This window comes from Alosa sapidissima, chromosome 21, assembly GCF_018492685.1.
Source record: "Alosa sapidissima isolate fAloSap1 chromosome 21, fAloSap1.pri, whole genome shotgun sequence".
Classification (NCBI taxonomy): Eukaryota; Metazoa; Chordata; class Actinopteri; order Clupeiformes; family Clupeidae; genus Alosa; species Alosa sapidissima.
In genome coordinates this window covers 7137455-7155109 of record NC_055977.1, presented here as the reverse complement: position 1 = coordinate 7155109, position 17655 = coordinate 7137455, and the positions used below count along the sequence as shown (strand labels likewise).

Below are 17655 nucleotides of genomic sequence, written 5' to 3'. Positions count from 1 at the left end.
TGCACATTATAATGTTGTAATGTTCCTAGTTTATTTCTTGCTTGTGACTCGTACTTATATTCAATTTCCAAGTTATAGAGGTAGGTGGAGCTTGTCTAAAACAACCTCCAATGTCCTTTTAATATTTTGTTAGATACAGAAAATCTTTACATATACATTATTAATTTACATGTATTCATTTAGCAGACACTTTTCATCCAAAGTGACTTACATACAGTATGTCAACTATATTACAAGGGACTACACTGTCCCTGGAGCAACTCGGGGTTAAGTGCCTGGCTCAAGGGCACAACAGTGGGATCCGGGAATTGAACCCACAAGTTTTCAGACTACTGCATGCTAGCCCAGCTCCTTAAACACTATGCTACCACCACTCACAGTCTGTTGTGGTTGAAGGTCTGGAGGGAGTAACAACGGGTTCAGAGATTAAACACACTAAACACTGAGTCAGGAGCCTTCAGTCTGTGAAAGATGACTTCATTTTTAATGACCTGAAATCAAGTCAATCAATTCTGTTTGCCTGAGTAAAAACCGGACAAAACATAAGTCAATGTGTTTTGAGACCTGAACCGAAAAATAATCACATAAACTCTGAAAAAGAGGTATACAGTACCATTACGGTTTGAAGATCTGGAGGAGCGTCTTGGTACAATACACAATCACATCAGTGTTTCCCTATTTCAGCGTAGCAATGAAGCCATAATGGCAAAATATTTAACAAATAAAAAATGAATAACATTAATATTAAGTTAACAAAGGGCATGTTCTACATGTGGCATAGTGTTTAACCAGTGATTACTCATGTGTGAGGTTATTGGTGCTCTTTGGCAGAGTAACTTAAAAAACAAAAACACACAAAAAAAAAAGGAATGGGAGAAGAGAGTTGCAGTCCCCACCCTTCGAGTCAAAGTCTGTCACACAAGCACCTGTTCCCCTCTAACTGTGCCGTCCCCTACGGTCTCCACCATCTTCATCTTCCTGGTTCCGCTACTCATCTTCCTCGCCCTCCTCCTCCTCCTCCTCCTCCTCCTCTTCCTCTCTCAGAGGACTGCTCTCTATCGCCCCCTGGGGGCGGATGTCCTTGAGGGAGACGATGCCTGTCAGGATGGCGTAGCCCAGCATAGCACCGATGGCCACCAGCGCAGACAGGAACTGGTTGCGTCTCTTGTGGGGCTCGTTGTCAAAGTCTCCGCCGTCGGGCTGGACGGACATCTTGCGAGTGGGTGGCTCTGAAATGGACAGAGGGTGGTTTGGGGTGGTGTTGGGGGTCAGTTGATATTGTCGAGACATGCAGAAGGTCAGACACAGGAACTGGAGTAACTTTTGAGTCACATTAGGCCTGTAGCATTGTGTTAGTAGCATTGAGTAGCATTGACCTGTTTTGAGGACGAGCTGGAACTAGAACGAATTCGCTCTGACAGGGACAGGTGGTGCATGATGTGTACGGTGTGGAGAACTGAAGCATTTGGCCAACAGTGCTGTTACATTTGAGTGTGAAAGTCAGTTTGCATATGTTTTGGATGACACATAAAACTGTTATTCCAAAGTAAATACAAAATGAAGAGTACAAATATACTGAATAACGTCTATACAGGAATGAATAACGAGCCCATGTCGCTTAGGATAAAAATGTTCCGCTTAGGTCCAGTCAACTTTTAACTTTTAACATAACATTAACATTCTCTAAGCGTTGCAAGTGAAAACAGTCACTAACCTCGGACATCGGAGGGGAAGTAGAGGACGAGGATGTTGGTGCAGAATTGCCGCAGGTTGTCAAGAGAGGTGAGATGGTTCTGGAGTTTTCCGTTAGGTAGTTTGATCTTCAGCAGAGGAGCCAGGTGGCCGAAGACGTACGCGTCCAGGGACGACGGCCTGGAGACACGCACCAGATGGACATCAATTCACATCGTCTCTCTGTCTCTCAGTAAACGTTCACACTTAAACATTTAGCTTGCGTTCCCATAGGTCATTATAACAACATTTGATAAATGTTTTTTTTTTATTACACGTGGGAACGGGGTATTTCCCTCCATCGAAGGTCACTTACGAATCTCCGAAGAAAAACTTGTGTGACCCCAGGCGCTGCGAGAGAAGAGTCATGCACTCCAGAGCATCCTGGTAGAGCTACAGACAGATGGAAGTTTGGTTACAAAGCTGACCAATTAGTATGCACTCTTTCTATCTTCTGCTTACATACATCCATCTATTTATCTAGCTTATACAGTACAAGCACTACATCATGGCTAAAACTGAAAACGTTTAAAGCCCTATAACCATGATGATCCAATGCACCAATGTAAGCAGTGTAGTTATGTGCAATTACGTGACATTAGTTAAGTTACGTGAATAAGCCCGCTATTTGCTCCCTCTCATCTTTTCATTACCCTCCTTCAGTTCCAGAAACACTCATGCAGTTGGGTGGTTGCCACAGTAACCCAACGGTTAACCCCATTACCTCTGTGTTTTGTAAACAGTGGCCGTGCTTAGGCTACTTTTTATGAAGCCTGCTTGACCTCCAGGGTCATCCAAATTGGACTATGAATGGAAGAAGATCCTTTCATCAAGTCGAGACCGTTTATAGTAGCAGGCCATGAGTGATGTCCTGAAGCACCTGGTAAGGCAGTCGTGGCGTATCATAGCAGCTATCTCCACGGCTTCATTATCGCCATTATTCTATCATTCATTTCCTACCCCTCTCTATCCCCTCTTCTTTTCCTCCTTGACTGACCTCTTTTTCTCTCTCTTTCTTCTTGTTTTTCTTCCCCCTTTCTTGCCATTGCTTTCTCCACCACTTTACTTGACCTCTCTCTCACGTCACATCATAATCATCTTCGATCTGCGGTTACTTTCTCTCCCTCCATCTGTCTTCCTCTTTGTCTCTCCCTCCATCTGTCTTCCTCTTTGTCTCTCCCTCCATCTGTCTTCCTCTTTGTCTCTCCCTCCATCTGTCTTCCTCTTTGTCTCTCCCTCCATCAGAAAGGTTATGGCTCCACTGACGTTTGTTTTGAAGTGGCCCTGACTTATGGGGCAGCCTCAACAGATTTTGTTTCTCTTTCGCTAAAATTGTACGATGTGGCATTTGGTCCTGGCAGAGATCTGCGCTCTCCAACCGCTGCCTCGCCTCTCTCTCCAGATGCTCCTCTGGCTCCTGCAGTGGGCTCCGTCATGACCATCCGCAATCTCCACCCCCCCCCCCCCTTCCTTTTTATGCTTTCTTTATTTATTTATTTCATTCTATAATTCTTCCTTTCTTTCCTCTTTTTCTTCTCTTTCATTCTTTCTTTCTTACTTTTCATTTATCATTTTTTTGTCTTTCTTTCCTCCTTTACTTCCATTCTTTCTTTTCTCTTTCTTTCTTACCTTCCTTGCTTTTCTTTTTCCATTCTTTTTTTTTTTTCATTCTTTCTTTTCCTCCTCTCCTCGATCACTGCTGCGGTCCCCCTCTCTCTAACCTCACCTCTTTCTCCAGCTCCTCTCCCGGCTCTAGGAAAGGGTCTCCCCTGACCAGCCGCAGTCTCTCCATCTGCTGGTTGTGCATGCGGTTGGGCAGCAGGAAGTTGAGGGGGAAGGTGATGTTCTCCGCATACCAGCGACGCGTCACATCCACGTAGTTCTTAGCATCCACCCACAGGGTGTAGATCTGACGAGGATCATACAAAACAAACAAACAAACAAAACAAACAAACACAACAATCATAATCATATACTGAACCCAAGAAAAACAAAGGGTACTGGTGGAAGAGAAAAGAAGCAGAAAGGTGTGAAGAGATGGAGGGTTAGGAGAAAGGTAAAAGGAGAGAACAAGTAATTATGCTCTTAATGAGTGATTGCTCCTCAACTTATGCTTGTTTACACATTCAGTCATTCTTTCATTCGAATTTATTCATTAACGCTCATGTTTTGGATTTAAATGGACATTATGTTGAAGAAGAAAACATTACAGGCATGCAGGCGTTTAAAAGGTTAGGGTTGACTTGTCCCAACTTGAGACCTCTCAGGCCTGTAAGGGTCAGCAAGAGGGAAATAAAAGGACAAGCAAAGGCAGAAATAAATACTATTCATTCTGAGGGTAACAACAAATAGTTAACAGCAGTTAGGTTTTAGTATAATACCAGTTAGCATTTCAGTTTTAGATTAGGTTTGAGGAGCTAGAATTCAGTAGGACTGTACTGGTGTACAAACACAGAATAGGCTGGGAAAGGGACATGGCAAGGTCATGGACATAAATTACGATCGGTCACGGTTAGGGATGTAGGTCAAAGGGGCTGGGGGTCTAAGGTCGCAACCAGTCAGTGGCCAGGTCAGGTGTTGGAGTTTAAAACAGAGAGTTACATCGCTGTCAACGGAGATGCATTCCTTGTGCATGTCCTGGTGGGAGATGCCTTGGAGTATCATAAAGATATAACACGTTCATCTTTCTACAGGCTTGTACAGTATGGGACAATTTCTCCCATATGTGTAAGGGTGCGCAAGTCAAAGCGCGCAACTAAGTTTTTTTCCTGCCTCATGCATTCTGCCCTTCACTTAAGTCTGTCATTTACGCGCCATGAAGCCAGTTACACGTTTTGGGAGGAGCTACTCCAAAATCTCGGCATTTCTTTATATACAACTCTTACGCGCATTCTGCCACTGACTTCAGCTCTTTTGAAGGCTGCATTAACCCATTCGCGCTGGATGCTGCAAGGAGAAGCAGCATACTGCTTGATGTCGCCAGTAGGCCTAGTTCTAAATACATGTAGGTTACGCAGAACTTTGGATATGCCTTTATGTTTTTTCCCCATTACAGTGTCACACAGGTGGCATATTTTTAGTGAAAACCCTATCATAATCACCCCGTTTGGATACTGGAGCTTACCGACTGTGCACCTTCAGTTTTAACTTGACGTGAAGTCATCATTCCATGGCCTATTTCGTTCGAATCTGTCCATTTCTTTCCAACTTGACCAAAGTCATCCATACAGTACATACACAACTGCACTACGACGCCTGTCGAGCAGCAATTATCGTTTATATTCTCCTGTCTGATTCGTTTCTATGGGTGGCTGGTATTGTTTTGCCAGCCTCTCTACTGTATTTGTAACGGCAGATCTCCGTCTACAGCTTCGTTATCATCGAAAATTGTAAGAAGCAGCTGCCATTGAAACTTTCTTTCTCAACAGTGAGTTTTAAATTTTGAATCTACACACCTCAAGCACATCTTGACTCTTTATAAACAAACCTCAGAGCAAAAGTGACATTCATCATTTTGCTGTAGGCTGTTTGCTATTCAAAGACTGGTTTGTGCTCTTTCTGGAATTAAATGCCATTCAGAAGGTCAATAAGAAAGCCCATGTTCCACATTTTCATATCAGCCTAAAGTAACGAGGTGGGGGGGATCACTCTGGTTCTATTTTAAATAAATCACGCTTCTTTCATAAGGCCACCTTGATTTCAAACTTGTTGGGTGTGACAGATGCGGGAATGGGAGAATGCACATAACTGAAAAATGCATAACTGGAAGCGCACGATTTACGAGCGAATGGGATAATTCAGCCCTATATGTATGCTTAAGTATATCATACTTTTGCATTTGCACATATGTACATTTCTATATCTAATCATATGTTATATCTCACTGCCCCCTTCTTCCTGAAGCAAAGATTGTAGAACGCTCCGCTTTTACATCTTCACCCTCATCTGTGGACTGAATGTTCCGGTCTTAACACATGGTTCATATAAATGTTTACAACTGTCCTTCCTCTACCACCCCAATCCCCCAATAAAAAGTTGCATCACAAGAAAATAGATTACACCTGCTCTGCTGCTGTTGTAAGAAAAGGGTCTTTATTATGGAGGCTACTTAAAACATAAAAAAAACATTTCTGATGATGCTCAGTGCCTTACTCTTCCATACTCTGCAGGGACACGAGAGTTTGGAGAGCCTCAACCCACTGACAAGTCAGTGAGGCCAAGGACGAGACCCAGTGAGACAAACCGCTGCAAGGCCATCATCTCTTCTGACTAGACATCCTCTACCTGCTGTGTCAACATGACTATGTCTCCTTTTATAGAGGAAATGGAAGCTTCAATACAGGCAGTGGGTGTCATTAACACAAGGAGAAAGACCTAAATCCTAATCACTTCTTCAATCTGGTATGAGCTCTGTTGGAATTTGCCAAATTTAAATTGCTAATACGAAATACAAGGGTGGTTCAGATAAAATAATGGGGAAGACTGAAGATCTGGCTAATTTTGTTAGCATGTCCGTTTGGGTTTCAATTCTGGCTAACCTTGTAAGTGTGGAGAAATCGGATCGGCTATCTTCTTATACATCAACAGAAACATGTGTTAGTCGGCATCTATGAAAATGACTTGATTTTGCATAAAAAAAAATAAGGATACAATTCGTGAAAAAGTGAGAAAATACATCTGCTACCAGGCATTTTCCCACTGTTCAGTTCTACTCGACTGAGTACGATGAGACAGCAAGCTTCAAAGGTCACGTCGGGACAACTTCTCAGAAGTAGCAATATCTCCTACCGATTGGCTTGTCGGGAATTGTTCATTTGGTTCATTTTTAAAGATGCCCAATGTACCTAAATCCTCAGGGTTCCACCATCTCTGGCACAGCCTAAAAGTCAAACAGCCTTTTCACATTTAGATAGCAATCAAAAGGCATGGCAGGACAGCTTTTATGAAACACTGACAGACTACTGTGTGTGTCTAGGGGGCAGGTAGCCCGGTAATGAGAGGCAGATGCTGAGGACAACGAGGAAGACATGAAGGAGATGAGGACAGAGAACGTTAGGTTACACTTCACTTGAAGGTATCCAGAGCCATAGAGAGAGATCTATCTATAAGGCTCTGAAGGTATCTACATAAGAGTGACATGACACTGTCATGAACGTATCATAAACATTATAAAGAAGTCATAAACGTTTATGACATAACGCTTCTGTCACTCGCTTTTAACATTTCACCTATTAAATCAATTTCCAACTATCTTGGTAAACGGTTAATTGGTTAATTTAAGGTTCGTAATTTTTTTTTAAGGAAAATGCCTCACAATTCTCTGATTGCAGCCTTCTAAACTTTAATATTTTCAGCTTTACTTATTCTTCCATAACAGAAAACCAAATATCTTTGGCATGTGGACAAAACAAAGCATTTTAAAACATAATCTTACGCTTTTTGAAAAAGGCTTGCACCATTTTCTGACATGTTATCAATAAACAACTAATCAACTAAATGACTAATGGAGAAAATATTTAAGGTTAATCGACTATGAAAATAAGTTAATTGCACCCCTTGACTAAATTGTCTTTGAACATTTCTTCCATGTGTTGAATTCAAATCTATATTAAAGGTGCTCTAAGCGATGCTGGGTAATGTCTCTTCTGTTGACTTTCAAACAAAACAGAGAGCTAGCTCGCTACTTCCTCCCCCTCCCTCCTGTGCTGCTCCCGTGCAATTGAAACTCTCCTAATCGCGCATTTCGTCTGTGATTTGCTGGAACAGTTTGTTAAATTTTTAAGGGCTAGGTTTGCCCAGGTTGTTTTTGTTGCCGTTTTTGGAGCCTAGGCTGTCCACAGAGATTGCGGTTTTTTTACACTGTATTCAGAACACAGACAGCTAGCGGTTGGTTTGGTGATGTTTGCAGTAAGTGACATAAAATGTTTTAGCCTAAAAAAACACGTGCCATCACTTAGAGCACCTTTAAATTGCTTACTTGCCAATAGAGTAAGTATGGGGGGGGGGGGGGGGGTCTTTAAATCACCTTTACAATGGACTGCTTTGAACATTTCTTCATCATTTTGAGTTCAAATCTTCATCAAAGAACTAAACTTTATAACAGTATATGATGCATAACTAATGGAGGCCTTAGCTGATGCAATCTCTGTTCTAGGGGACTTGGCTAGCATGCAGTAGTCTCAGAAGCTAATGGGTTCAAGGTACTTAACCCCAAGTTGCTCCAGGAAGACTGGCTCCCTATAAGTCGCTTTGGATAAAAGCATGTGCCGAATGCATAAGTAAGTAAATTACAGCTCCATTAAAATGGTTGTTTTATCTTTTTTTTTCTTTTTTACTCATACCAGTGCAGGGAGCAGTTTTTCTTCCAGCAGCGAGACGAAGGCCAGTGTGTCGGCTCCTTCCTTGGCTGAAAGGTCGTAGTCTGCATTATACTTCTGCAAAGAGGGAAAGATCCAAATGGCACTCAGTCTCCTTGTGTTAAGTCACAATCACATATAAAAGTGAGTAAATATTATCTTTGTCTTCTTGTAAATTACATAATGGTTTCTGGCTCTAGCAAATATTGTAATTTATGTTGATGTATTATTAATGTTATTGTTTACCCTTTCAATCAGCTGCTCTAATTATCCATAATTCCATATCAGACCATGTTCTTAATTTTTACATTTCATGCTAGGTAGGCAAAGAGCAAAACTTTTGAACAGAACAAAAATGCAAGACATTTTTAAAAACACCAGCTGTGTATCAAAGCCTACCATCTCTCCACGAGACCCGGGGGCCCATACACGTCTGTGCCAGTAGTACCCACTACCCATAAAAACCATGTGCCAAGGCCCACAGCGGGCACAGACGTGTACTCACCGCTCTGCTCTGTTTGATACTGCCAGCAACGAGTGCCATTACTCTCTGCATGTAAAAGCAAAGACACTAAACTCACTACGACTCAGATCCCGACTTACAAAGAGACCTAAAAGAGCCCTTTTCACACCTCATTAACACGCTGCTTCCTTATTTACGAATAAGCAGGCCAATCAAGGCTCAGTCCAAACTCTGCCAGGCTCCCGTGTTGGCCAGGCACTGCGCTTAGTTGTGGTCTCATGCCAAACAGAGGGGTGCTAACTGCTTCTAATGCGGGTAATGCCTTCCAGCTGGGCGTCACACGTGGCGGATTGGATTGGATTGGGGTGGACGGGCTTGGAGAAGGGCAGGTGAGAGGACAAGCTCTGGCTTTAGGTAAAGCGCCCTCTCAGAGCAACAGGTGTTCAATCCAGTAGGAAGACACACACACACACACACACACACACACACACACACACACACACACACACACACACACACACACACGGCAAACTGTGGTCTCTCTGATTGCTAATGATGCTTTTGGGAATGACTGGTAAGGTAAGGTGTCAATTATACGTGTTTAGATTTTATATCAATATTAAAAGATAACATAAATGTGGTGGAGGAATTGAATTTTTCCTTCTACCATGCATGGTGTCAACCACATCCCCCACCTCCCTCTATACAGCATATTGCTGTGTGATAGAAATGTGGATGTGAACGATTATAAGTAAACATAACAGTTTACAGAGCCCCTAAATGTCCCCAATATCTTCACTACATCTTACGTAACGGACCACATCTGACGGTGGTGAAGCACGTGTGTCATATACAGACATGGAACACAAGGTGTGTTTTCGCTGACGCTAACGCTGTTTATGAGATTCCTCGAGAAGTCATAAAACAGTAGTGTACCTTATTATGAAAATGTTTGGCTTCTGCTGCACTAAGCCCTCTGTGCTTTAAGACTGTGATCATGTCTCGGTTAAACACACGTGTACACACACACACACACACACTGAACACAGGGTGTCTGCAGGAGCCTTGCTGACGGCATACCATGTTAATTTCAACCTCAGAGACAGAAGGCCCCTGTAACATCCTGTTCCACGATGACTCTACGAGACCATCAAATGCCTCCAGATGTCAAAGTTGCACTGTTCTATACATGCTGTAATTGCTGTGTCCATATGCATGTGTATCTGTGTGTGTGCATGCATTTACTTAACAGTGTCTGTGTGTGTGTGTGTGTGTGTGTGTGTCCATATGCCTGTATTTAATAGTGTCTGTTTGTTTATGTGTGTGTTTATGCGTGTCCATATGCCTGTATTTAACAGTGTCCGTGTGTTCGTGTTCGTGCGTGTGTGTGCACGTGCCTGCTTGTGTGTGTGTGTGTGTGTGTGTGTCTGTGTCCATATGCCTGTATTTAACAGTGTCCGTGCGTTCGCGTGTGCGTGCGTGCGTGCGTGCGTGTTCTTATGTGCGTGTGCAAGCAAGCGAGTATCCATATGCGTGTATCTAACACAGCTCTTTTCATGGCTTTTGTGCATTTCTATTTGTAAGCTTTCTGTTTTGGTTAAGTCATCATTTGAATAAACTGGGGAACAATCCCCCGTTTCCAGGAAAGCAGAACTCGAAATGTACGCTTATTTTTATTTTACACTGACTATCCTCTTCACCTGTTTTCTCTCCCTCTATCTGCATTTGTGTGTGTGTGTGTGTGTGTGTGTGTGTGTGTGTGCAGTGAAGTCAAGCAGAGCCTTCACCTGTTCAATTTTCTGGTGGAGGGCTTAGACATTTAGGACTTCAGGTCACTCACCTGTTTCCGGAGGTTAATGATGATCTTACTGGGCTGTGAAACACTACCATTTTCTCTGGTCTTCAGAGCAGGAAGAATACCTAATGAAGAGAACAGCACATAAACGAAAAGTACGGACCCAGACATAATGTGCAGGGCGGTGGTAGTGTAGTGGTTAAGGAGCTGGGCTAGCGTGCAGTAGCCTGAAAGTTGTCGGTTCAATTCCCAGCTTCCACCGTTGTGCCCTTGAGCAAGGCACTTAACCCCAAGTTGCTCCAGGGACAATGTGATCCCTTGTAATATAGCTGACATTTGTAAGTCACTTTGGTCAAGAAGTGTCTGCTAAATGTAATGTAATGTAATGCTGTAGAGGGATCTTATAGTAGTTAACAGTTTTCATGGCTTTCATGAGAGAGAAAGTGAGTGATAGAAAAGCATAGAAGAAAAGAAGGAGAATACAAACGCGGGTGAGAAACAGCAAGGGACTAGTTAGCTAGTGTGGAGGAAGTCAGGTGATCAATGACCTTTTGACCTCTTTTGACCTTTTGACTCTACGACCTGTGGCCCAGTGAAAGTGAGAGTGGGGGTGCAAGACCTCCACTCATCGTATATCATGCATCTCCTCTCAACCACAACTTCCTTTTTTGGGGGGCGGGGACGTCGCTGGTTTTTTTGGGGGGTGGGATCGCTGGAAAGTAAGTATGTAGGTTTTTTGGGGGTGGGGTCGCGGATAAGTATGTAGGTTATTGAGGTTTCACTCAAAGTGGAGTCAAGTGGTTCCATCGCCCGCTGGCCTCCCCAGTAATGATCCCGTGACCTTTGACCCTCGCATTACTCTGTCAGGGGGAAAGTGTTGAAATGTTTTTCACCTCTTTCAATTGCCCCCCCCCCCCCCCCCCCCCACTTCCACTTCCACTTCCACTCATCAAGTTCTCTTTCTCTCACCAGACTGTCAGTATTAGTGCAATGCAGACTCACCGGTGGGACTCCTCCAAGGGTTGGTGATTTTGTGAACTTTGAGTGGCGCCCCAGCAAACTTGGCATAGGCCTGAGAGAGAATGAGAGAGAGAGAGAGAAAGAGAGAGAGAGAGAGAAAGAGAAGGGATGGAGAGAAAATGAAGGAAGGAGAGTGAGAAGAGATGAGCTGCTGAGGAAGAAAATGCTTGAACTTGAACACATCTGATCAAACACTTTTCAGATCTTTTTAAACCTTTTAGCATCAAAACCCCACGCCATCCCGCTGATGCTGAGTGATCAAAGAATGTTTAATCTCATCAGAAGACGAGTGAAGATTAACGGAGGATTAGGCTAGTCCGATTCTGAGTGAGGCAGACCACGCCAGAAAACCCTGCAGCAGCAGCCATGCTGAAGACTAAGGTCTGGGCTTCGCTAAAGACTAAGGTCTGGGCTAGGCTGAAAGTACAACTGTAGCAGTGTGTACGCCGTGTGCACTGCAATTAACTTCCACTATAATCAATGGAACTGGCTACACCAGACGCGAGAGCAGCGAGGATGAGCTGCGGACTAGGGCTTTGCAATTAATCAAAAGCATTGATTAATGATCAGTTATGACTTTCGAATATGAAAACAACATACCGGTAGTTGAAATATAACGATTATTTGCTGTTGAATGCTGTTGTTTCCAAAATCACTGAATAATCGTGTTAAATAATTGTGATCTCAATATTGACCAAAAATAGTCATGATTATGATTTTTACCACATTGGACATTCGAAAGAAAGTAGACCAGTTATCTATTTCTATTTTGGTGCAGCACAGGCACTCAGTGAATGGTCCACTTCAGTTTGCATTGTCAGTGTAGCCTGGACAAAAGACCTGCTTTTCTTCTACAACAACCAGCAGACACAACTGAAGGCCATTTAGTGGAAAATGGTGCGTCTGGACCAGCTCCAAGCTTGTCAGATTTGTAAACAAGTTTAAGTCTGCATCACAGCTGCATTTCATTAAAATGCACCAACATCCATAACCATAGGGGCTGAAACAGCATCATCTGACAGCAGCACAGGCTGGCTACCCCTCCATGGGTGGCAGGAAGACTAAACAGAGAGAGAGAGAGATAGGGAGAAAGAGAGAGAGAAGGAGATAGATCGATAGAGAGAAATAGAAAGAGAGAATGAGAACACACATAAGAAATAATATAAAAGAGAGCATGACAAAGAGAGAGAATAAAGTGTGTGTGTATGTGTGTGTGTGTGTGCATGCATGTGTGTGTGTGTGTGAAAGAGAACAGAGAAGGATGCTGAAGGATCTTATGAGGCTTGTCTGAGGTACAACCCCTGTTTGCCTAACAGTCAGGAAACCACTATTAAAAACATCAAATGAAAATATCCCCATTGGCACATTCCAGTGCGTCTCTGAGGTCTGTCTAGCCCTCAGCGCCCCCGCACCCATCTTGTATTAATTGCTTTTGTTTATCTGGCAATATGAAAACAAAGGGTAAATTTCACTTGATGGCAAGCCAATGATAAATTACTCAAGACACAAACAAGGTTTTAAACTCAGGCGGACACTCCAGTAGAGCCTGTAAAAAGAGGCCCTGGATGCCAATCTCTGAGCCTGAGCAACCAGAGCTCCAGAAGCCAACAAAGTTGGACATCAGACGAGGCAGTATGAAAACGGAGAGAGTGAAAGACAGAGATAGAGAGACAGAGAGAGAGAGAGTGACAGAGACAGAGACAGAGATATGTGTGTGTGTGTGTGTGTGTATGTGTTGAGTAATGGTGGGGCCCTCAGCGACTCTCCACACTAAACATAAGCAAACACATAAAGAGCCAGATGATGGCGGTACATTTTGTGGTCGTGTGAGCTGTAGTGGGAGATCGTATGACATGGCTGCACAGCCAGGAGCCCCCAGCCGCTTCTCTGTGGATTTAAGAGACTTCACAGCAGTGCTAGCCTCTAACACCTTGAGGCATTCGAACAGCAATAGCACTAAAGAGACCTGCCACTATTTACGTTTTGTGTAGCCTGGAGTTCAATGCAAAGCAAAGCATAACAAAAAGTAGGCCTAAGTTTTGCAAGGTGACCTTTTCTATATTTTTTCAAAGCACCTCTACATTCTTTCTCCCAGCACATAGTACTGCTACCCTATACAAACACTGAGATAAAAGCCCACCACTCTTTAGACGGACCACTGACAGCATACAACATGGGGTCTAGCTCTCATAATTAGAGGTCAGTCAACTCCCAACCCCCCCCCCCCCCCCCCCCCCCGCCCCCGCCAAACCACCCTCAAAGACAGTGTCTCCTTCCAAAAGTATAGCCATGGTAAGGGGACACCGTATCCTGCTCTCCCAAGTCTCCTGAGTGCGCTTGGTAACCGTAAACCGTCGCTCCCTCTCTGCTGGTCGACTCCCGAGACAGGAAATGTCTCAGCGTAAAAGAAAGATTAGAGAGGCTGGGGTGAAGAAATAAGTTTAAATATTTTCCTACCATTAACTCAAGGATTACCCATGTCTGGTGAAGGCAGCAGGAGGGAAGTGGGGAGGGAGGGGGGGGGGGTTTATTGAATATGTTTATTCAGCTAGAATAGGGGTAAAAACCTTTTAGGGTCACCTTTCAAGTGACCCTAAGGGACTGAGGCAACTCTAAGGCGGGGATCATACTGACCAGCGGCAAGCGGCAGGTTTCCTATTGTTCTCTATTGTTTGGCAGCGGAACGGTGGCAGCGCTAGCGTTGAACAAGCTGAGCGTTGAACTTGGTTCAACTTTTCAAAGCGCAACGCAAGCGTATTCAATTGTCAGTTTAGGCAAGCCGTTTGTGTTGCTTAGGAACGAGATAGAACTTGTTATGGTCTGAGCGTTGTGTGCGCTGCCGCTTGCCAATGTGATCCCCTCCTAATGGCAACACGAGGCCAGCTGCATACAGCTGTTGTTCTACTGACCCACTGCTCTGCTAATCTGGTCCAGTAAAAGCAGAAGACTCTGAGTGGACAAGGGAGGCAGGAGAAGAAATCTCACTTCTCGCCCCAGGCTGGGATTACGTCACCGCCGTCTGTCACAGTGCTAACATTTCTGGAGAGGGGACCTCTAAGCTAGGCCTATATCCTGCCTATTAACTCATGAAGTAACAGATGTAACATGCAGAGAGAGAGAGAGAGAGAGAGAGAGAGAGAGAGAGAGACACACACACACACACACAGAAAGAGAGAGAGAGAGAGAGTGAGAGACAGACAGACACCCAGAGACACACAGACAGACACACACACACACACACACACACACAATAGCAGTAAAATCAACATTCAAACTCAACAGTGCCCCTGAGTGATGGATTGTTCATAGGAAGCCAGGCACGCCTAGACATTTTTGGGAGGAGGGGATGGGTCTTTGTATATTTACATTGTTTTCCCTGTTTGTTGCCCCCTCCCTCTGTTTGTTGCTCCTTTATCTTTATCTTAGAAATGGAGTGCTGCTATTTAGGCAGCTGTGACAGAAAGCTGGATAATCTCCTCTCTCAGACAACAGGCACCCAGGAGCAAACGACACAGCTAAATGATTTAAAAACAGGTCAATTTCTACAAAAACAGCAAAGCAATTATCCAAGTACCCGACTTCACTGACTGGCTCCAGTAATGTATGCTTACAATGTATAAATATATCAATTAATTTAATGTTAATGTTGGGCTATATATTATTTATGCTTCAAATGTAATAGTACCCAAACTAAATATATTTACCCCAAAAGATGAGGAACAGACTGGCTGCAAAACAGGTGTCCTGCCTTGATGAAATGTTTTAAAGGTTTTTTTATACCTTAAAATAATGTTTTCAAAATCGTTTCAGTGGTTCATCAACTCGTAACAGGGTGAACGGCAATTCTGCATTCGCGGCACTCTATCGGCTATAACCGCACTATGTAAGTTTGCCAGATCGGGTAGCGGATCTGTAGTTCGATGGAATGAGACATAAGAAACTACAAATTTGACTTGCATCTGATGTCGCAATACATCGTACTTTTATAAGTCATGCAAAATATTGTACCTTGTCTGTGGACATCGTTATTTGCAAAGCCGGTGCTGGATGAACAAATAGCGTGCGTGCGACAGAGGGAAAGTGCTTTGGTGTTGCTTTAATACATGAGCAGGATGGAATGTTACTAGGCCTTTGGTTACTTGACCCCATGGCATAAGGCAACTCTGTTTGATTTATCAAGATCATTAGTCAGCTGACAACATGTTTACCATACTGCTGGAAAAGGCATTACTTTTAAGAAGTTCTGGGTTGCTTCTGAATTATTTGACTAAGGCTAAATTAATTAGGGCCCTTAGAGGTGTTTATCAATACCTTCTAAACACGTCCTGGCACAACTGCATCTACAGAGACCAAGTCCGATATATGACATTAATTTAAAAAAAAAAATCCCAATCCCAATAGATGCAGCCAGTGAGCCCTTCGCTTTACAAAGTGACCTGAAATAGGGAATGACATCCCCTTAGGCAATTATAATGTATTTGACATTTCAACCACACTAGCAACTCTTATCTTAACTTATCCACTGTTGCTTTTATGCTAATGCCTGATGTATGTGTTGTTCCTTGCTACTGTCGTTCAGGTTGTCACAGAAAATAGCACTAATATAACAAGTGTTCCACATAGCGTAAAACACACCTAGCTATGACAGCTTTTCTATGACACGATGGGTGGGTCACCTCACCGAGACAGCTAATTCATATATCTGGCGTACTTCAAGACAAAACTAGCTTCCAAGCTTAGCAATTCTACCGCTGATCCATTATTATTACCACAGACCGTGGATCTTACCAGGACAGTTAAACAGTCAGCGTCTACAGAGGGTAAACCCCAGTCGCCTTTCCAAATGTACAACTCCAAGGGGGCAGCCATGTTTTAGTGACAGAATGACTTTTCACTCGGAAGTACTTCACACTGAAGTCACACTGTTGCTGTTGCTATGGTTTCTGTCAATTTCTGTACCTGTGCTACTGTATCAGAACAGTTTAGGTATCTTTGACTGTATGGATCAGGACAAATGTCTGTCAGAGCAGTAGGGGGAAAGTCAGCGTGCATGAAGATTTGTTTTTAAACACCCAGGCAGCCGAGAACAGGAGGTTCAACACAGGAACCATGTTTTTACCATGCACATACTCCGGCCGCTGGGTAGCGCCAAAACACTAGACTAGGCAATTCAATTCAGTTGAGGAGGGCTATGGAATGACCCTGTATATAGTCTATGGGAATTACATTTTTTTTAGTTGCCAAAGCATAACAATAGCAATAAACACAGTAGGCCTATACATGCACAATGTAAAGATGGCAAAGATGATGATGATGAGATTGAAGATGATGATGATGATGATGATGATAATGATGGTGATAACAATGATGATGGTGATGGTGTGTGTGTGTGCTCATGCATTTGTGTGCAGTTGCAATGGTGTGGCCTATGTATTCATTCATAGTACAATGGATATGTCTATGCATGGCCTCAAACTGTTTTATTTATGGCTCTGATTTGAGAAAAGAGACTACAACATGAGCTTCATATGACATTCTGTCTTAATTTGAGCACTAGAGTGATGAATGGGTAGGCCCAGAGCGGTAGAAAAAATAGAGTGGCGACACTCCCATAAAAGACCGTGGAAAAAAATTCTAGCTCTAGGCCTATACCTTTAAATATGTAAATAAGTATTTATAAGGTTATCTATTGGGGTAGTTTTATTATAAGGAACCTTTGTCTGTGTTTGTCTGTGTCAACAATTACATAAACAACATGTTACAGCCTTTTGGGAAATGATTATTAAAAATATTAAATGTGTATGGCTTTTCTTGCTTTTCTTATGTAATTTTCATATCTCACACAATGCAATACATGCAACATCACCAAAACATGTTTTCCTAGTTCAGGCATCCTTCCCTCTTTTTTTCACTAGTTGGCCTCCATTGATACCACTAGGTGGCGCAAATGAGATGGGCCTAGCAGAGCTGAGGCCATGAGGCCTAGTTGGAAGTTTGCTGGTTAGAAAATTCAGTGGTCGCGTGTGAATTTCTTTCCCTAGTTTATAATTTCACTGGTGTAATATTGAACATAGACAACATTACGAGACACAGAGGTGACAAGTAACACCATGAATTAAGTACTATCTAACACCATGGTAGAGGCGGTGATAAACCTCTCTTCATCCAACAGGGACAAATGTGGGGGGAGAAATAAACAAGTTGCTTAGTTTTGTTTACTGCATATGAAGGCTTGTAAACACCATGGATATTATAAAGCTCTATAATATCTATGGCAAACACCACCTTGA

General features: G+C 43.1%; 1 protein-coding gene across 1 annotated transcript; it reads right to left on the bottom strand.

Annotated features, from left to right (window-relative positions):
• Positions 1-460: 460 nt before the first annotated feature.
• Positions 461-16290, bottom strand: mtx1b (metaxin 1b). Its single transcript, XM_042077336.1, has 8 exons — positions 16154-16290; positions 11348-11417; positions 10391-10470; positions 8073-8165; positions 3458-3640; positions 2048-2124; positions 1715-1872; positions 461-1229 (listed from the first exon to the last, which is right to left on the bottom strand). Exons 1-8 carry the CDS (start codon positions 16232-16234, stop codon positions 988-990), a joined length of 984 nt encoding a protein of 327 aa, XP_041933270.1. The 5' UTR covers positions 16235-16290; the 3' UTR covers positions 461-987.
• Between the last annotated feature and the right edge of the window lie 1365 nt (positions 16291-17655).

What these genes read in the sequence shown, in the direction of transcription:
- mtx1b (XM_042077336.1), bottom strand. Translation starts at nt 16,234, where the DNA reads ATGGCTGCCCCCTTGGAGTTGTACATTTGGAAAGGCGACTGGGGTTTA. An exon ending in CCCTTGGAGGAGTCCCACCG is followed by an intron (nt 10,471 to 11,347) that starts GTGAGTCTGCAT and finishes TCTCTTCATTAG; the next exon opens with GTATTCTTCCTGCTCTGAAG. An exon ending in AAGTTTTTCTTCGGAGATTC is followed by an intron (nt 1,873 to 2,047) that starts GTAAGTGACCTT and finishes GCGTGTCTCCAG; the next exon opens with GCCGTCGTCCCTGGACGCGT.